Source organism: Hoplias malabaricus, chromosome 5 (genome assembly GCF_029633855.1).
Source record: "Hoplias malabaricus isolate fHopMal1 chromosome 5, fHopMal1.hap1, whole genome shotgun sequence".
NCBI lineage: Eukaryota > Metazoa > Chordata > Actinopteri > Characiformes > Erythrinidae > Hoplias > Hoplias malabaricus.
The window spans coordinates 46,363,608-46,383,674 of NC_089804.1; the positions used below are offsets into that span (position 1 = coordinate 46,363,608).

Here is a 20,067-nt window from a genome sequence, read left to right on the forward strand (position 1 = left end):
AGTGGATCAACGAGGTATGTATGGACAGTGAGTTAACACAGGAGCACTGCTGTATCTGATTCACTCTCAATGCAATGCACAAACACTACCGTTGCTCATAAGAGGTAGCAAACAATATATGCAGTGATGAAGTCTGTAATTGTAGAACTACAAAGTGCTCCTGTATGGTCAGTGGAACTGAAGAAATGGACAATAGTGTAGAAACAAGGAGGTGGTCGTAGTATTAACATTAAATTTCTTGGAAAAGGTGCTGTTAATCAATAAATACTACTGATTGTTCCTGTATGTTCTTGTAATTCTATTCTGACATCTTTAAGGTCAATATACCAGAGTAGAACATACTTATTAAAAGTCTGGCACTATCACTTTTTCATTTCCGATGTATGATTTTTGTATTAGCCTGTACCACTCTGTTATTTTTTCTTTTAAAACTACAAAGCTGGTGTGGCCTGATGGTGCTGGCGGTAGTGTCACTGTCACACAGCTCAGGGTCCTGGGTGACTGCCTGTGAGAAGTTTGGTGTGTTCTTCCAGTGTCTGTGTGGGTTTCTTTCGGGTGCTGCGGTTTTCTCTCATGGTCCAAAAACACATAATGGTAGGTGGATTGGAGACTCAAAAGCGTCCATAGGTGTGAGTGAGTCAGTGAATGTGAATGTGTGAGTGTGTGTTGCCCTGCGAAGGACTGTTGCCCCCTCCAGGGTGTGTGATTCTGGGTAGGCTCTGGACCAACTATGACCCTGAACTGGATAAGTGCTTACAGACAATGAATGAATGAACTACAAAGCTTTATAATGTGCTATTTTTAATGTGTTCTTGAAGTGTATGTAAATCAAGTCTGTCATGCTCAAGTTGGCTATCATGAGGACTGTGATTTATTTTTTATATGAATTAAAAAAAATAAACAACAACAAAAAACACAGAAAAAAGAGAAAAGTGTGTGCTGTATTTTTTTCAAAAAACATATAGATATTTTCTGTGTAATACAGCATTTCAGTGCACCCCAGCACAAATAAACAGTGCAGTTAATGTAATTTTCCCCATTAAGGTGTTTACTTCCTCCCTATTCAATTATAACAATTTTATATGGTGAAGCCCACCCCATGACTCTAGGCTCTATTCACATGGCAAAGATGGCAGAGCGATATAGCAGGCCTATGAGATCTGGTGGGGTCAAAAGAGCCATGTTTGTAGATGCTTTAATGTGTTTTCATCCAGATGGGTGGGCCTAGTCATGGAGTATCTGTGCAGACGTGGGGGAGTGCAGGACAGCAAAGGGACTGTTGTTACAGCAAAAGGAAACAGCCATTTAGACAGTCAAGAAAAAAACAGCCCTTCCACCTACTGGAAACCTACAAATAAAGAGAAGGGGAAAAGGAGGAGCATAGAAAGAGGGGGAAAACGCTGAGGGATCAGAAGCAGAGAAGTGCAGTATAAGCTGGTGGTAGTTGTTTCATTGACTGAACTTATTTAAGGTAAGCAAATGTTTTTCTTTTCCCATTCATACTTTATTGGGTTGCTTACTTTTAATGCTGTACCACATAATTAGAGCATTGTTTATTTTACAGATGATGTAAAGTGCTTTATATGCAGGAAATTCTGTATGCGATTTAATTATAAAGTGGACATAGAGGAATATTTAATGTTTTGTCTAGGTTTTACTTGAAGAAATGAATTCTTTTAAGATTTTATGGAGATGTCACTATATCATTATTTAAGGTGTTCTTACTTGTGTTCTTTAAATATTAATATACTTTGGTTAAAAAGGATTTCTGGTCTTTACTCAGCATATGTGTCCATTTGCTTGGACATAAAAAATCTGGTTTCCCCTTAAGAAGCTTTAGCTCCCTTACTATCTGATGAACAAACTGAAATGGTCGTGTGGGCAATAATGTGATTTTGATTCACAGCTGATTGTATCGCTGCCTCTGATTATAATGAGAGCTAGCACACCCTAGAATCTCCAGAGGCTAAAAAGAATTTGAAAGAGCGCCTTCAGCTCTTGCTGGCCCAAACCCAGCCAGAGTTTACCCAGCTTTCCAGCCTGTCTCTTGGTGGCCCTCTTTCAGCTCCTGGATCTAGAACAGTGTATTTCAGTGTCATATTCAATTAAGCGCGGTGTTATACTGTAAAATAAATAAATAAATAAATAAATATAGTGGCAAGTACTAGTGTCTTGAATGCACTTAGTGTGTCAAATATTTGCCTTGCAGAATATGTAGTTACATTTTTCAACCTGTTTCTAGAATTTTTTCCCCCAATTGTTTATTTATAATTTTCAACTTTTAACTACAAAAATAAATAAATAAATAAATAAATAAAATTGGGGGAAGTGCTAAAAGGCTAAATGAATAAATAAACAAATAATACAATAAAATAAAATGGACTTACTGACTGACTGATAGAAAGTAAGAAACAAAGAAAGATCTAGTAAATGAAGGTAGTCCAGGGACAGAGAGTTTAACATAAATGACTTCCATGTACTCTGGTTTCTTCTTTTACTTTTAGCACAACTTGTTCCAACTGCTGTGTTTTGTTTAAAATGGTTTAACACAGATTGAATGTTGTGAGTCTTTGTTGATACCAGTTAAGCAAGATACATTTCTTCAATACATATGGCATTATGCCAAGTCTCCTAACAAGAATGGGTTCCAGAGTCCTGTCCTGTTTTTAGACTTTTTAATTATTTTATGCAATTTTGTCATGTAACATGATCATGCTGCAATGGCAAGAGATCATGAATGTGCAAAGGAACAATTCGATTTTCTTGAAGAGATTTATGTAAGCTTTATTTAAGAAAGGTTTGTAAAAATATGTTGAAACTTTATCTAACATGCGTATATCTTACAAGAAGAAATATTACATTTATTTCACCAAATGAATATGCTTTCACAGGTGCACAATATCTAGATTGTCAGCCAAAATGATTTAGTTCTATGCAGTATGGGAACACTTCACCACATATAATCTGCAGATTTCACTTCAAGACAACAACAAAGACTTTAACACTGTGTGAAACTTTTATAATGGCAAGACGAACAGAAATCGTTCCAAATAAAAAAGCCTTTTTACATTAACTTCTATTGTATGTTAAGAAAGGTTTGTTTTTCACTTCCTTTGTTTTTAACTGTTTAAACTTTGTTCAGAAAATAATAACATGCTGTACTTTTCTCAGCAGTATGTTGTATTCTGTGGCTTTTGAGGTAGTAGTACAACTGTGAATAGATTTTTTTGCTGATTTGTCCAGTAAGTCAGAGGGACTGTCCAGCACTATGGCCTACCTGCTGATGTTTGTGACTGTGCTGCATCTCATCACACTGGCTGTCCTTTTCATTGCTACCATGGAGAAGGTAATTTTGAGGACAATGAAGCACATCCACCGTCCCACTGTCCAGTCACTTTGACCAAGGCTGGCATTTTGAATACATTTTAGCTTCATGAAAGAACTGATATATCTCTAAACATACACAGTCAATCAGCCATAAAATTAAGACCACCTTCCTTGTTTCTACACTCACCGTCCATTCTCCCAGCTCCACTGACCATACAGGTGCACTTTGTAGTTCTACAGTTAAAGTCCATATGTTGCTCTGTATACCTTGTTTGCCCCATTTCACCTTGGTCTTTAAATATCAAGACTGGTCAGGACAGAGCAGGTATTTTTCAGGTGGTGGATCATTCTTAACTTTGCAGCGACACTGATGTGGCGATGTGTTAATGAATTGGTAAAGTGGATCAGACACAGAAGTGCTGTTGGAATTTTTACATTTCTTTTTACAATTCTTACTCTCACTGCTAGACAAGAATAGTCCACCAAAAAAAAAAATTAATAAAATAATAATAATAATTAAAATCCAGCCAGCAGAGGATGACCAAGACGAACTTAGCTTACATCTACAAGGTGAACCAATGAGGTAGGTGTGTCTAACAGTGAGTGGGCAGTATTTAAAATCTCAACAGCACTGCTGTGTCTGATCCATTCACACAAACGCAACACACAATAACATATCGTTGCTGTCCAATTAAAAATATGTATCACCACAATAGTAACTTTACAGGAGAAGAAAAATACCTTCTTAACTTTAAGTGGAAGTGAATGTAAAAATATTTTATTCCAAGTAATTTTGGAGCCTTTCTATTGGTCTATACATAATGAAATGTCACACAATGTGAAGAACAGCTGCTGTGTTGAAATGATGTTATAAGCTAAAAATCGACAAAAATTGAGACATGTTTTTAGTTGGATAACGCTGAGAATGATCCACCAACCAAAACATACCTTCTCTATGGTGGCCGTCTGGACTTCCTGACCATTGAGGAACGGTTAAAAGAGTACAAAGTAAGCATGCTGAACAACAGATAGTTCGACAATATTAATTTTAGACTACAAAGTGCTCCAGAAAAGCTGAGAGGATGGACAGTGAGTGTAGAAAAAAGGGGGTGGTTTTGATGTCATGGCTCATGACCCTTTAATCAAATCTAATAACTTATAATCAAATAAATTATTTAATAAAAATCAATCAATTATTTTAATATCTTCAAACAAATAACTTATGTTGGCTTTGGAATGTGTTTAATTCATTTTAATTTTATAATAAAAAATGAGAAACCTGTGTAATCCAGAATATGCTGTGAGTTTTGAGAGTTGATTACATTTGAAAGGGACTGTATAATTGCCTTGATAAGAGATTTGATTACTGTAACATCAGGAGAATCTGTCCCTAATAGTAATCTCATCCATCTTCCTCTCTTCCTGTCTCAGTCTTGGTGGGTGTGGAGTGGAACAGAGAGCACAGATCTCTGGTACAATTGCAAATTTGGCAGTGAAAAAGAGACATGGGAATGTGAATCATCAAAAGAGACAGGTAAGAATGTTTTTAATTGACCTTAGCTTAAAGACTTTGTCTCATATACTATGACGTCATTTCTCTTGCAGATGAATATTTAAAGTGACACTGTTTTTTTTTGTTTTTTTTTGTCAGAGTGGCTCCAAGCTGTTCAGGTTCTGATGGTCCTCTCTGTGGTCTTCTCCTGTATTTCATTTCTGGTTTTCCTCGGTCAGCTCTTCACCATGTCTAAAGGTGGACTCTTCTACCTCACTGGCGTCTGTCAGGCATTCGCAGGTAAAACTGAATGGCTGCCTGGATAACAGCAGCTGATCAGAATCAAGATAATCCCTCTTCTCACAATATAACTTTAGAAATTCAGTTAATTATTAATTAGTTTGTTCCCTTTTTACTGCAGTAACAGATTCTATAGTTTTCACGTCACTAACTGTAGAAATATTTCTGTGAGTATTCAACCAGAAGAGCATTAGTAAAATTAGGTACAATGACAGGAAAACTTATCTTATCTTATCTTATTTAGGATGATTAGTGATTGGTTTTTCATGGTGCTCCAACACTAAGGAGAATTTGACTTATCCACAACCCAGTGTTCAGAAGTAGACAGGCTGTGGGCTTTATACATTTCTAGCTGAAAGAGGATTTCATGCACTTTAATGCCATCTCCAGTTACTCCAGAGACATCTACATTGCATTTTGCTGATGTCATGCAGTCTGATGTATGCTGACTCTACTGGCCTCTTTCTCCACATCTGTATTTTAGGTCTAACAACCTTTACAGCAGCTCTCATCTACACCTTACACAACAAAGAAATCCTAGAGGATTCCAGAGAATTGGACCTGGGCCATTTCGGATACTGTTTCTATTTGGCATGGGTGTGTGCACCATTGTTAATATTGAGTGGAATCATGTACATCCACTTGCGCAAAAGGGAGTAGCTTTACAGCTGAGAAAAATGTTGAGGAACTTAATACAGTAATGTATATATTTATATATAAACTCACCCCATACAAGACTACATTAAAAATTTTCCTTAATCATATAGACAACAATCTAAGCAGAACTGTATACATTAACTGTGCAGAGGAGTAGTTGGCATTTCCTACATTCCTTTTATACATACAAAATAGGCTTTGTATTACTATGTATTTCTTGTGTGAGTGATATTTTTCTATATAATTGTATTAATCTTTATTAAAGCTGTAAAGAGATGCTGTATTTTCTATTAATAAAAATCTTTGAAAAATTTTGAGGCACTGGTGCATAGTCTCCAAATACCATTTACACAGACATTCAAAAAACATTCCAAGTAGATTTTTTTGTTAACTTCAATTTTAATTAATTTTTCTTTAATGTTTGAATAGCTTAACCTCTAACATGTATTAAGAAGAATTACTCAAGATAGATAGACAGATACAGTATTTTTTTTATTGGCAGGGTTAAGTGAGCAAATAATTAAAGGGCTATACCTACCTTGTAGACGTCTACTCACTGACCCAAACAAGGAGTCAGTGACTTTTCTCTATAGTACATCACATTATGTGCATCTGGGGCTCCCAAAATTGATTTTTACAGCACTGTATTGAAATCTATGGACCAGAGGAGGGAAGGGGGGAGGTGGTTTCCTACCCTCCTCCAAAAGTTACATGCTGCAGTTTCTGCAGTGTGGAGCGCAGAGTAGCAATGCTCAGAAGCTCTATTCTCCATATTAAAGGTCAGTGAAGCATCACAATGATTTTGAAGCTGTAATTTTAAGGTAAAACTATTACATAGTGGGGCGGCACGGTGGCGCAGCAGGTAGTGTCGCAGTCACACACCTCCAGGGACCTGTAGGTTCAAGTCCTGCTCCGGGTGTCCGTGAGGAGTTTGGTGTGTTCTCCCCGTGTCTGCCTGGGTTTCCTCCCATGTTCCAAAAGCACACGTCGGTTGGTGGATTGGCAGCTCAAGTGTCCATAGGTGTGAGTGTGTGAGTGAATATGTGTGAATGTGTTGCCCTGTGAAGGACTGACCTCCCCTTCCTGATTCCAGGTAGGCTCTGGACCCGCCGCAACCCTGAACTGGATAAGCGCTTACAGATATTGAATGAATATTACATAGTATTTTTTAAAAACTCTCTGAATTTGTTTAAATCTCTGACAGATTTTCTGAAACTTAAAGGGAATGTGTATGATTGTGGGAACCTGCAGTTCTAGTTTGTTTGATGAGAAATATGAATATTTGGCTGAAGTTTAACTTGTCTGTAGGTTTTCATTCACTGTTTTTAATGGCTGCAGAAGCTCATAACTACAGATGTTATTTTATTTTTTTGTAGCACTTTTGTTCTGTGTTTAATTTCATGCAGTTAGCGCTCTCCTGAATTTAGTGTGTTCCTACCTAAATAATCGGAACCTGCAAAAGTATGGGGTATGTTTGGGGGTCTCGTTGCTGTTTTTCTGCCATAAGCTAGGGTTAGGGTTATAGAGATAGGAAGCCTGGAATGTCTGAATGAGCCACTATGTTGTTGTTTTTATTTATTTAATTTTAATGGAAAAACACACTGGAAAGCTAGCAAATGGTGAGAAAAAAAGTGTGTTTTGATTACTTTCATGAACATCACCTTTAAAAGGGAATCCTGGTTTAAATAAAAACATTTAGAATTAGCTGTAGTTCCTCGCTACAGCTACTTCTAAATGTTTTCCAACTCAAAAATCTGTACCATGACATAAAAAAAGAGTGAAAATGCATCCTCTATAACAGCAAAACAGAGTAAGCTTCACAGTCAGCTGGAACACAAGGCTACAGTAAGGAGGATAATAAACTAGACTGACTTCTGAGACCTTGTGAGGCATGACAAACTCATGACTTGTGGTTCTGGGCTAATAGTTTCCATCACGTTGTCTAATAAGTGAGATATTTCTGAGAGCACAAACCTCACAAATACACCACTCAAAAGGCGAATGAAAAAAAACTCAGCCCTGCCTCACTTACTAGACTAGCTTTTCATTCATATCACTAGTAACTTCATGGTTCCACACCTAGATATTAACAAAGCCTTAAATAAATACCACAGAGGCGTGCCGCAAAAGAAAGCTCTTCTAGAACAGTAAACAGAAGGATTTTAATCACAGGTTTACCATAGCTCTACACAACCACGCAGTGTCTCCAGTTGTACAAGAAGTCGCTGCATGGAGTATGAGGTGGCTGCCAATCTGGTAACCAGCAGCACAGTCCAAATATAAGTGGTTATCTCACAACCAGCTGTTTAATTTCGTTGTTAATATATAATCAGGCAACAGAATCACTATAGTGTGACAGATATTAACTCAAAATAAACCACTTTAGTTTTAAAATGCACAACCCTCACAAGTTTCAAAGAAAGTGGAATAAAATCATTAGAAAAAAAAATACTCTTTTTACATCTTCAACATTTGCAGCTGAACATGGAGGACTCTTGGACTTAGTGTTGGGATGTAAGGCTACTGGCATTGGTACAAAGGATCTGGTGACAGTAGAGAGTAATCATACTGGGAAGAGAGAAAATTTAAAAGGTCAAGGAAGAGCAGCAGAAACATTTGACAAACACTGAGGTAAAACCATGTCAAAACTCTTTAGAAAGCTCTTTATTTTTAAATTGTTTAAGTGTTTGCCAAGTACGTTCAAACAGTAAAATTTGCTGTTAAACTTTCACTCCATTCCTGTCTCTTTCCCTTAATATTTATAACTAGTTTATTTTTTTCCCCAAAACTCCATTTAGTTAATCCAGAGGTAACCACCACAAACTGATGAAAAAGAAAAATGAAAAATGTCACTAAAGAAAAAAGTAATCAGAAGTCCTTTTGTCCATGCGTTTCCTGTTAGGGAGGAAACTCAGAGTGCCATAATAGAACCAGACAATTAGAGGGCACTATCACTTTAGCCGTTGAACAATGACAGCATTCAGCAGGTTGGCCTCCTTCAGTGTCAGGCTCTCATCCATTAGCTCCTTGTTGGGAAAAGTTGTCATGAGAACAAACTCTGCAGCAGCCATGGCCGGGCGAGCATTCACCACAAACTGACGCACGTCAGACACCCTGAGGGCAAAGGGGGGAAAAAAATTAAAAATATGAGGATGCTACAGGGCAAGAAGACTCTCCTTGTATCCAATTCTGGGACAACAAGTGTAATGTACTTTTGAAATGAAAAATAATAATGAGTGACAAATACGATATAATCAGTATTTGCGGATAACACCGGTAATCATGGATCATGATTATCTTTTTCACTGCCCGGACCAGAGCAATACCCAAGATAGTCGTTCAACTGAACAACTAAATATGAGGTACTCTGTGTTTAACTATGGTAACAATCCAGACTAAGCAGGTAAATCTGATCATATAAACAATTACAATTTTTTTAGTAACAAACTCAAACACTTAATATTTTATCAACACAGCATTATCCGCTATAAATAATTTTTGCTCACTAAAACTGGCATCCATGTCAGTCACAAGTTTCATAACAGTCACTGGGTGAATACTTTTAAAACGGAAAGTAGGTCCATTTTTTTCCCTTCTTTACCTGTGGGTGTGATTGAATTTCTGCACCAGTCGCCCTCCATCAGCCAATCTGATCTGGATATTGGTGACAGGCTGGGAGTCATCCACACTTATGGAAGCACTAGCCAGGGCCTCACTGGCAGCTTGTTCCTGCAGACCCATGCGTGGAGCAGATACCAACTCTGGTGTTGCACTAGAAGAGAAAATAAGGGAAGTAGAAAAACAGAATTTCTCATGATGCCCCACTGTGGTCAAACGCTAGAATCACATCTTAACTTTAAAATGAATGCATGCATGAATGAATGAATACACACACACACGTGTTAGATAAATTTGATTAAATTTGGGGCTGTTGAGGTGGAAGAGAACGGCTTCACAAAGACACACTGGAAGCTGTCTTTCGTTTGGTTGCTTAGTAACACAAGCATGAACAAAGCAGATGAATATTTATATAAATCAAGCATGTGTTTAAGGCAGTTAAAACAAATAGACACTAGCTTTTTCATTAACAATAATGTGGATGAAGTCACTATGGAGAAAATTTGTGTCTGCATCAGCTGAGGGGTCTGAACACAATGTGTATAAAATGGATTTTGCAACTGAAGGGAGATTATTTATTTTAATTAGTTTTAAAATAACAATTCAAGGAATTTATATTAAAAAACTTCCCCTTTAAAGCTACAACGTCCCAATTAGGCAATAAAGCTTTAGAATAAAAAAATCTAAACTGAGTACCAACGATTTCTCACCTGCCAAGTTTCTGTCCCTCTCCAGCAAAAGCTTTGAAAACAGGCTTGGGTCGGAAGAATTCCTCATCTCTGTGGTCCTCCATATCCAGATTCACCTGCCCTCCACGAGAGCGCTGCCTCAGCTCCAGGGGAATCTCCCTGAAAAATGAAGAGAGAGGAAGTTTTAATGTTTGAAATTTACTCAGCAATAGCCCTCTCTGAATCAAAAGAGGAAAAAAAAAAAATAATAAAAATAAATAAAATAAAAAAAATTTTTAAAAAAGGGGGTGCAGGCCAGTTTCATTTTCTAAATAAAGGCTTGTAATGTCACAAAACCCATTGTTTTATATTAATTTGTTTGAAATAAGAGTTTTGAAATCATCTTTATAACGAACTTACCCCCTGCGGATAGAATCCAGAAAAAGAGCATTGCCGGGGTCACTGTAATTTCTGAGGTCACCATCATCAAGGCTGAAACCAGTCTTCCACAACTTCAGCACCACATGCACCTGCATAATGACAACCATCACTCAGAGCACATCAATATTGTACTGTATTACTTCCTCCAAAATACTACTTGCTCATGAATGTGTTGACTCACATCTTGTGTACTACCGGAAGCTCTCCTCTCTCCAGATACATAGGCAGACTCTTCCTCTGGTGCAGCTCCCAGACGATAACCACCTCCTACAAATGGCTTTAGAGAGAAGCATGAATGTGAGATCCTATCAGTCAAAATATGAAAAGGTAAAATTTCAAAAACAATGTTGAAACAGAGTCATTAATTATAATTAGGGCAGCATAATAAATAATTTATTGATCCATTACAGAAGACAGCTATATGGAGAAGAACACTGTTCTGACTACAGAAATGTTATTATTGTGTACTGTGTACATCTGGACCAACCTCAGATGTTCCAGAATAGTCATATATGGATAGGTCAGGTCATACATAAACATAAAAATAAAAAATAGCAAAAACACTGTATCACATACAGAATATTGGCTTAGTTACAGTACAGTCTTCAGCCCTGTACTAATTAGGAACAGGTATTACATAGTCATGCTAATTTGACTTAATAACAGTGTGTTATAAACAGGTTTATAAAATAATAATAATAAATAAATAAACGTTTGGCATTTAATACCTTAGACTTGCTAGACTCTCCGGGTCCCCTGCCAGCTCTGTCTACTGGAACAGCCCCATGCTCCTTAGCACCCTTGAACAAGTCCTCAACCACCTCGTTCGTGCTCTTCTTCTTTGGAGGACCAACAATCTGCTGCCCGCTCCGTTCTGAACCACCAGCAAAGAACCTTTGGGAACAAATCAATACCTGTATTTGGCAACAAATCAATACCTGTATTTGCAGAGAATGTATAGACAGTGGCCAAGATTCAATGATGTGATGCAAAGACTCCCAATAAAGATTTCCCCTAGGATTTCCCCCAGCAGAATGTGCTTACATTGCCTGTTAAAAAATTTAGTCAGTCACTGCTGCCTTATTCTGTCAGCAGTTTTGTTGAGCAACTGCTAAAGTGCAGAAATGTTTTGCTGAATTTAAGCATTTGACACTAACCATTAATTAATCACTGTCCCTGGTACTGTTATAACATTTATATACACTGATATAAATAATGTAGCCTTAAATGCAAGATGATAATGATTGTCTTTCAAAATGAATAAGCTTTTATGTAAGAAATTATTAATAAAGTAATTTACATAAGATGCATTTAAAAGTACACGCTCATGCTAAAACAAATGAGAAAAATCTAATATTCAATCAATTCAATACACAAAAATGGTTACTGGATTGCAGCCCAAAAAAAGAAAGTAGTTTCCATTACTCTTTTTAAATACATTAAGTAGGTTTTGAGAACAAGGATACAACTAGAAAACTACTAAATTAACTTTTTCTGTTTGCCATGTAACAACAGCAGCTACTTTCAACCAACAACAATTCAAATACACATACTGACCTCTGTCCTTCATCATCACTCTCATCTTCATCTTCATGCTTCAGGTCTCTGAAGGATGTCACCCTGTGTTCACTGGATCAGCACAAAGTAAAGTCAGACATTAGATCTTGCACTGGGAAGACGGTAGGATAGGTTAGGAGCATCAGCTTTCATCCACACATTTAAATTACCTTGGCCCTGCTGATCGTGAGACCGAACCACTTTCTGATTGAGGGATAGTAATGATATCATCTTCTGCACCATCCTCATAGAAACTGGCAAGAGCAAGCTAAGAAGAAAAACATCAGTGACTCAGAATTCTGTTCACATGCCACTAAATTCTAGTCTAGATAATATTGAGAATGTACATGTGCACCCATGACCCTGTTGCTCTATAATTTAAATGTCATAAAAGAATTCCAGGATGTGTAATCCTTGTGAACTTTTCTCATTGAGATATGGATGTCTGAAATGTTCAAAACCTTAGAAGAATAAATTAGACAGAATTAAAAAAATAAATAAATAAAAAAATGACTCTCTCTCTCTCTCTCTCAAATGCACAATATATGTACTCACAATTTGATTATAGAGGAATTTATAGATATTGTTTTCTTAAATTTGATTGTTGACATGATTGTTATTAATGTAATATGATGAATAACATGTATTGTTCAGAGAAAGCAGAAATTGCACTGAAATCAGTGGTCAATCCATTTCTTCATTGTTAAGAGTATTGTTTTTGTGTGTCTATTAGAGTGTGTTCATATTTTTAAAATACCTAAATCATTTACCTCATCAATCACTCTACTACACTGTAAAAATGAATTTTAAAATGGTTTTAAACCAACTGACCCAATTAGAGATAAAACATTGATGTCTATAACATACTCACTTGCTCAGTACAACAAAAACCCATATTATCCAAGTTTAGAAATTAAATACTTTAAATGTACATTGAGATGACATTTCATATTAAATAACTTATTTTCATCAGTACAACGTCTAGAAGCGTGACTTATGTATTACTTGTCATGCTTTTGTCAATGGTTGCACCATTTGACAATTTAATGGGACTGATTCTTTAATTGCCATAAAATATCATAAAAAAACGAAAATGTCATAAAATACTATGACACCGACAGAAATGCAAACTATACATTTAAACAAACATCCAACATGGTGTTCTAACAGTTTTAAAGCATATTTTTGATCTGGACATCATACCAACCCTTATTTGACCAGAACTGATCTAGATTGTCATTATGGTAAAGCAGAACATACTTTTATTGGGCAAATATTAGCTAAATTCCTGTAGCTAGTTTCCTAAAACATACTACATTATTATTCTTCCAAAAATTATAAAGAAGAAGCATAAGGAGTTTAAACCAGCAAACAGGCATCAGTCAGCAGTAGCATAAGAACATTCTACACAGCAAGATTTCTCATTCATTCAGATACCTTCAACAGAAAGTGGAGCCTGTCCAATAATTTGGCACATTAGTAACTCTTATATGGTGCCTTTCTAGACTCCCAAATGGAAATAGAAATTAGATTAAAGTGCAATTAATTTTTATAGCACTGTACTTCAGTCAGTGGGGAGTGGGAGGGAGTTTCCTACACTCCTCCAAAAAATACAGTGTAGTTTCTGCAGTGCTGAGCCCAGAGTAGCAACAACAGAGGCTGTATCTTTAAGTTAATAATATTACGTAGTGTTCCTTTAAGGAACATTCCTGTTTGACAACACCAAACTTTGGGCTTATTTGTTTAAATAAAAATTATGATTTGTGGAATAAACCCCACATAAGCCGCACCAGGAAAACAGAAAGCAAAAGTATGGTTTATGTTTATTAACGGTGACTAAGGCAAGTCAACGCTGTGGCGAACTGTTAGGCTCTTTAACCAGGTAATGCAGGTTAGTAACAAACTGGTGGTTGTTCAGAGACATATATATCGCGTCCAAAGGCTCATGTTATTGCAAAGCTACAGACTTTAACTAGATACAGAGGAAACTACAGTGGCTGATAAAAAGCTAAGCTAAATATGCTAAACTACTTGGAGTCGTAGATGAACACAACTCATACATCGGAGCTGAATCTATACTGTTAAGCCAAAAAGCTTATAATAATGAAAAGAGCCGACCGATCTACTAAAGCTCTTTCCCACCAAGAGTGACTTGCACATTTGGTTAGCCGCTCCTGTGCTGTGCTAGTGGAAACCGGTTCAGTCCCAAATCGCCCCAAAACTCCTACATAGTGCACAATTCAGATCATGAGTCCATAGCTTCTACGCTTAAATAACGTTCAAACCGTTAAGTGAGGAGTTCTGAGAATTATTGATGAATATACACGGATTTATATTAGACATACAGTACACTTTACGAACGTTAAAACGGTTATTTGATGCCCTGAAACGTACACTTAATAGGGAACAAGGAGCCACATGAGCGTAATCCCGACAGTCTCATTATCCACAATAATTTCTCACACACCACACACGCACAAACACAGCAGGATCGCTACGTTTCTGTGTGTTGCTCACCTGTAAATCCCAGCCGGCAGACTCGAGGAAAAAGCGAGCTCTCTCCTCATCCACATCAGTCACCGCCACAAACTCTCTCACCGCTTCATCCCGCTGCGCCATTTTCAGAGTCAGAAAGTGCTCCGGCCGCTGAGCGGAAACAGCGGCCAAAACACCTTAGTTCCGCCCTCAGCAGACAGCGAGCGAGCAAGCGATATACTGTATTAACCTTTTCACCTTTAAGGCTTGTTTATACATTATTATTATTAGTATTATTATTATTATTATGTAATTAATACCACTGTGTTATTGTTAATGCATTATTTAAGATCTATTTTCTGTGTTTGTTATAATTTGAGAATAATCTATGTTCTCTTTACTTTAGATTTGTCAACACAAGTGTAATATTTGTCATGCCAATAAAGCACCTTTGAATTGAATTGCAAGAGAGAGAGAAAGAGAGAGAGAGAGAGAGAGAGAGTTGTAAAACACTTTATAGGGTTAACAAATCCAGCAAAGATTAAACACTTAATGCGCCACATATATGGAATGTTTGTAAAGACCACTTCAATTAAAAGATTTTTTTTACCTTGCTAGTGCTTTTGATTAGCTAGAAAACGTATCCTAAGTGAAATAAGCAGTCAGCGTTGTGGCAAAATTTTTTATGTGAATTAGTATCCGTAATTTAAAACGGGCAAATTCAGACAGCCAGTGATTCTTTCGTATTAAGGAACATAAGGAAACTTTCCTGTCAACTTGTGGGGCAAGGCTTTCCACATACTGGAAAAAAAGAGTTGTATTACCATTTTAAATCATTAATCAATGTAAATTGTTTAACAGGTATGAGTTTTTAATTGTTTAATTAAATACATGTTGGTAGGTGGATTGGCGACTAAAAAGTGTTCATAGGTGTGAGTGAAAGTGTGAGTGTGTGGCGCCCTGTGAAGGACTGGTGCCCCCTCCAGGGTGTGTTCCCACCTTGGTGATTCAGGGTAGGACCCACCGCAAACCTGAACTGGATAAGTGGTTACGGACAATAAATGAATGAGTTTGTTATCAGAACAAATCACAATCTTGCCGTGAACCTTAAGATTCTCTGTCAAATCCAAACCTCAATATCAGAATTGTAATTTTAGTTACCTAATATATAGCTAATACAACACACTTAATAACAAAAAAGAGTTACAAAATAATGAACTTTTCTTCGCTGTTGTTTGTGTAGTACCACAAGATGGAGACATACATCACAAAAAGGGGGAGAGAGAGAGAGAGAGAGAGAAAAAGAGAGAGAGAGAGAGAGAGAGAGAGAGAGTTTCATCTGAAAGAAACCTCAGCGTCGAGTAGTGTTGTATGTATTATGAAATCATTAGTCCCATAAACTTTTTCAGGAATTCTCCACCATGAAAGCTGTAAAACAATGATGAATTCGGAACTATTTTGAATAGGCTTAAAATACTCAGACATCTGATTCCTCTCAGCACCACTGTAAAAAATGTCTGATTCCATTACATTCTCAAGAATGGTGCATTTAATGTTGAACCAGTCTGAATTATTTGTTCACCTCTTAAGCGTTTAATTATGCAGACATTTTGAAAACAATATGAAATTTGCCTTTAATAAACTAAAGTCGATGCTTGCACATATGCAAAAGCACTGTAGAGAATAAATTAAATGTGCTTTAGAGGTCATTTTTTCCTTAGTCAGAAATATAACAGTAAAACAATAGCCAAGTGAGAAACACAATGGTGTTAATACCCACAGTATTTCTGAGAAAGTTGTGGAAACATTAATTTATTGAGGCACTGATGAATGGTTTTAAGAGGTGTTTTCCTACCACAGGCAAATTCTGAATGTTCCCTGGAGCTTTCTTTTCCAGAAATGGAAATGTTATCTTTCTTTCTTCCTTCCTTTTTTAAAAGAACATTCATTATGCTGTTTGTAAAAGTATGTGATTAATTTATTTAGTAGGATTGCTGAAGTGTTTTAATGATCAGCTCAAGCTGCAAATTGAAGGCCATATATTCAGCTTAAGGGAGCTTGTTGTAAAATTAGTGTCGATATTTGGAAAATAATATCTAAATGAAATATTATGACCAGTATTGCAGCTGAAATACAAATATATGTTTGTTAACATTTATGTTGTTTATGTGCTATCAATAAAGTTTCAGACATTTTGAATTTGTGCTGTCACAGTACATGGGTGATTGGTTGCGTCATGATTGTTTGAAATGTACATGCAGTTCATAAGGTGTGTTATTAAGTAAAGCATATATATAATCATACAATCTATGTGTAAAACTTACCAACTTCTATCTGTTCAGACAACAATGTACATAGGCTAAAAGTGCCAAACATGGCTTGCTGGCCAAATCCAGCCCGTTGAAGGTACTTGTCGGTGATATGAGTTTACAAATGAAAAGTAATAATTAATATGATGCTAAGTCAATGACTGCTTTGAAACTGTGTAGCAACCATGACCTGTTTCCGCAGCGTGGCATGGGTTCACATCATGTTCATTTCTTGGCTCTTATTAGCATTTTATAGTTTTCAAATGCTGTTCAGTATGATATATAGTCCATAAAGCCATTTTTTTCTTTGCAAGAATCAAAATCCAAATAAATAATAATATTGCACATAGTTGTCATTGGAACAAATGTAATTATGACTTCTCACCCAGAATACGTTTGCTACCCCTGTTGGAGGCCATTATAAATGACATGTTTTACAACTTGTGACAAGGAAACATAGTGTCAGTGATGCAAAGAACTGAACAGCATCTCTTCTGGATAATTTCCTAAATATGACTGAACATGTGAGTAAATTACAAGCCAGTTCCATGAGGTGCTTCACATCTAATAATGATAAATCATTCAACCCTAGTTGAACCCTAAATACAAGACAGAGACCAGTGTTGACAGAGGGGGCAGTAGTGAACATGGTTATTTATACTGGTTGAAGTGACCTTTGACACAGCAGCTAGCAGTGAATGTAGACGTTGCATGTAGTCATCCAGGGTGGTTTGATGTGAAATATTAATGCTTTACTAACTGATTTCAATATAATACCCTAAACCTAATGACCAGTGAATCTTTATGTGTTTTTTGAACTTCTTATGTGTCTATAATAATGACAAAATTAAAAAAAAAAAAAAAAAAAACACACACAAAATGTTTTGGGTGAAGATTCTGTTTGCCACACCTGACATGAACTGGTTAAAGATACATTTTACACAAAAAACATTATCTCAAAACAATCATAAAATAATATTTCAGACATCATACTTTGTAACCATCTAATGTAATAATGTTGGGTGAGATAGGCTGAAGACTTTACTATAATCACTGCTGTGATTAATTCTGACTCTGAGTTTTTCTAGAATGGACCATTTCATGTCAAACTAATCTCAATAAAAATGTCTTCATCCCAAAAATTACATTTTGCATAATTTGCAGAAAAAATGGTGGCATTTCCCTTTAATACAAATTATAAGGGAAAGATGCAGACTGTTTAATCTGGGGGCTGCAGAAGCTGATAAGATGCATTTGTCTGATGCTAACACAATGGGAAAGCCATGAGGAATCCCTCCTTCATCATCTCTTCTGAGCAGTGGGGGAGGAGTGTGTGATCTACTCATGAACCCTCACGCTCACAACACTCTGCTCGTAAAATAAAAAGCAGCTACAACTTTTATGACTACACACAGTTCGGACAAGACAATGTCCTCCTTCTCACCTTTCATGACATTTCTCTCCCCCCCCCCCCCTCCTTATTGCTTTTCTCCATCCTCCTTTTCCTGCACCATCCGTAGAGAGGTAGAGAGAGAGCACTAAAAGAGAGAAAGACAGAGAAAGTTAGAGTTAAAGTCCTAAGGAGGGTGAGAAAATAGAGACAAAGTGAGACAAAGGGGAGAAAAAGTGATACAGAAACTGAGAAAGGCATACGAACAAAATTATAGTCATAGTGACTTATACGAAAGCGAGAGTGAGTGAGTGAGTGAGAGAGAGAGAGTGAGAGAGAGATAGAGATGGGGGAAGCCGTGTTCACACCCTGGTCGTTTTTTGCTGCTGGAGCAGTGCCACAAAATCACAAAGTAGAGGAGCAGAAGCCCGTGGAAAGCTGGAACAGGAAAAGCAGTCAGACAGAGGATCTTGCATCCCAAACACAGAGTCTCTCTGCCAGCCTGGCCCACTGAGGATATCAGAGCAGTTTACAGTCCAGCTGAAATAACAACACAAACAGTTCACCACAGGTCTGAACACATTAAAATGCCCACTCTATTTATGCTGAGGTTTTGGAACTGCTCAATGATGTCTAAGATCCAAGACACTGCACAGTAATTACAGTTGTAAAATTCACCATCTAGTTAAGTATATAATGTATATAGTATATAAAGTGTGTATATGTTAAAAATAGCTCAGATTCATTATGCTGTAAATGTCTGATGTCTGTTTCTGCAGGAACCTACCACAGGTCAGAGAACACGCTCCTCTGTTCTTGCATAGCCCTGTTGTGGCTGGATTAGCCTTACTTAAGATATGTACTGCAATTAGTAAGGAATGACCAATTCTTACAAGATATCACTCACTATATGAAAAATATCGGGAAGAAGGGTGGTATCCTACCCTCCTCCAAAAGTTACATAGTGCAGTTTTTGTTGTACTGAGCCCAGAGAAGTAATTACAGAGGCCCTGTCTCCCTACTACACAGTGTTGATTTAATGCTGGATCTAACTTACAAACCAGTGATAACGTTTATCTCTTCATGAAATAATCCAGATCAAATGGCACTTTAGTCTCCATTTATAAGAAAAACCCTTTGACAAAAAGTAAAACGTACATCACTATTGGGCACAGAATTTGTGATGACAGTTTCAACACTTGGAATGACAGAAGTTATAGGAGTGAGAAGGACTAGCACAACCCTCTCCCTCTCCATTTCTCTCTCTCTCTCTCTCTCTCTCTCTCTAGCATAAAAGACACCACACTGGTATGTTAATAACTTACATATCATAACCATAACACACTAAAATTAACACACGTCTTCACCTTAAAATGCAATGATTTATACCGTGGAGAAAAGTTTGTGGTCCCCACAATGTGTGTGTAAACAAATGTTGGTCCCCACAACGAGTGAAACCTGGTACACACAGACGCACGCACGAACATCGCAAGGACAAGCAAACATGCGCGCAGAAGAAAGTGGGTAAATGTAATTGCCGGTTGGAAGGGTTTGTTGAACCATAAACATCCTACTCGTTTGTATTCCTCTCCCTTTACCAATTTTGTTTGGATAGCGAGGCTGTGGTTCACCCTGTCTAAACAGGAAGTAGCAAAACGTGTAGCGGAGGACAGATGGCGAATGGCAGAGAGAGGATCAGAGAGATATGGAGACGTCATTAAAGTGCATCCATATACAGATAAGGTGTGATATACATCCCACTGTCCCTGCTGGGATGGACTTTTATGGCACATGGATCAAAAGGTCAAGGTTCTTGAAAGCATTTCGCACCAC

The 20,067-nt window shown here is 37.1% G+C and overlaps 2 protein-coding genes and 1 long non-coding RNA gene across 5 annotated transcripts; 1 reads left to right on the top strand and 2 right to left on the bottom strand.

Moving 5' to 3' along the window:
• The first annotated feature begins 1,366 nt into the window (after positions 1–1,366).
• emp3b (epithelial membrane protein 3b (MAM blood group)) lies at positions 1,367–6,052 on the top strand. Of its 2 annotated transcripts, none has more exons than XM_066672665.1 (5): positions 1,367–1,471; positions 3,244–3,346; positions 4,759–4,861; positions 4,979–5,119; positions 5,604–6,052. In XM_066672665.1, exons 2-5 carry the CDS (start codon positions 3,269–3,271, stop codon positions 5,777–5,779), a joined length of 498 nt encoding a protein of 165 aa, XP_066528762.1. In that variant the 5' UTR covers positions 1,367–1,471; positions 3,244–3,268; the 3' UTR covers positions 5,780–6,052. The 2 variants fall into 2 exon arrangements, with proteins under 2 accessions (XP_066528762.1, XP_066528763.1); XM_066672666.1 differs by having other exon boundaries at positions 3,248–3,346.
• Positions 6,053–7,927: 1,875 nt separating this feature from the next.
• nsfl1c (NSFL1 (p97) cofactor (p47)) lies at positions 7,928–14,746 on the bottom strand. Its single transcript, XM_066672007.1, has 9 exons — positions 14,578–14,746; positions 12,231–12,328; positions 12,061–12,132; positions 11,232–11,397; positions 10,685–10,780; positions 10,483–10,592; positions 10,105–10,242; positions 9,378–9,548; positions 7,928–8,890 (listed from the first exon to the last, which is right to left on the bottom strand). Exons 1-9 carry the CDS (start codon positions 14,677–14,679, stop codon positions 8,728–8,730), a joined length of 1,116 nt encoding a protein of 371 aa, XP_066528104.1. The 5' UTR covers positions 14,680–14,746; the 3' UTR covers positions 7,928–8,727.
• Positions 14,747–17,576: 2,830 nt separating this feature from the next.
• On the bottom strand, positions 17,577–19,839 carry LOC136697944 (uncharacterized). 2 transcript variants are annotated; one of them, XR_010802770.1, is made up of 3 exons: positions 19,602–19,839; positions 18,603–18,774; positions 17,577–18,382 (listed from the first exon to the last, which is right to left on the bottom strand). It is a non-coding gene; the product is annotated as an uncharacterized lncRNA (long non-coding RNA). The 2 variants fall into 2 exon arrangements; XR_010802771.1 differs by lacking the exon at positions 19,602–19,839 and adding an exon at positions 19,022–19,438.
• Positions 19,840–20,067: the final 228 nt, after the last annotated feature.

Coding starts and splice junctions, on each gene's coding strand:
- nsfl1c (XM_066672007.1), bottom strand. CDS start 14,679: ATGGCGCAGCGGGATGAAGCGGTGAGAGAGTTTGTGGCGGTGACTGAT. Junction 12,133..12,230: donor TCACGATCAGCAGGGCCAAG/GTAATTTAAATG, acceptor GTGCTGATCCAG/TGAACACAGGGTGACATCCT. Junction 11,398..12,060: donor AGTGATGATGAAGGACAGAG/GTCAGTATGTGT, acceptor TTGTTCCCAAAG/GTTCTTTGCTGGTGGTTCAG.
- emp3b (XM_066672665.1), top strand. CDS start 3,269: ATGGCCTACCTGCTGATGTTTGTGACTGTGCTGCATCTCATCACACTG. Junction 3,347..4,758: donor TCATTGCTACCATGGAGAAG/GTAATTTTGAGG, acceptor TTCCTGTCTCAG/TCTTGGTGGGTGTGGAGTGG. Junction 5,120..5,603: donor CGTCTGTCAGGCATTCGCAG/GTAAAACTGAAT, acceptor TCTGTATTTTAG/GTCTAACAACCTTTACAGCA.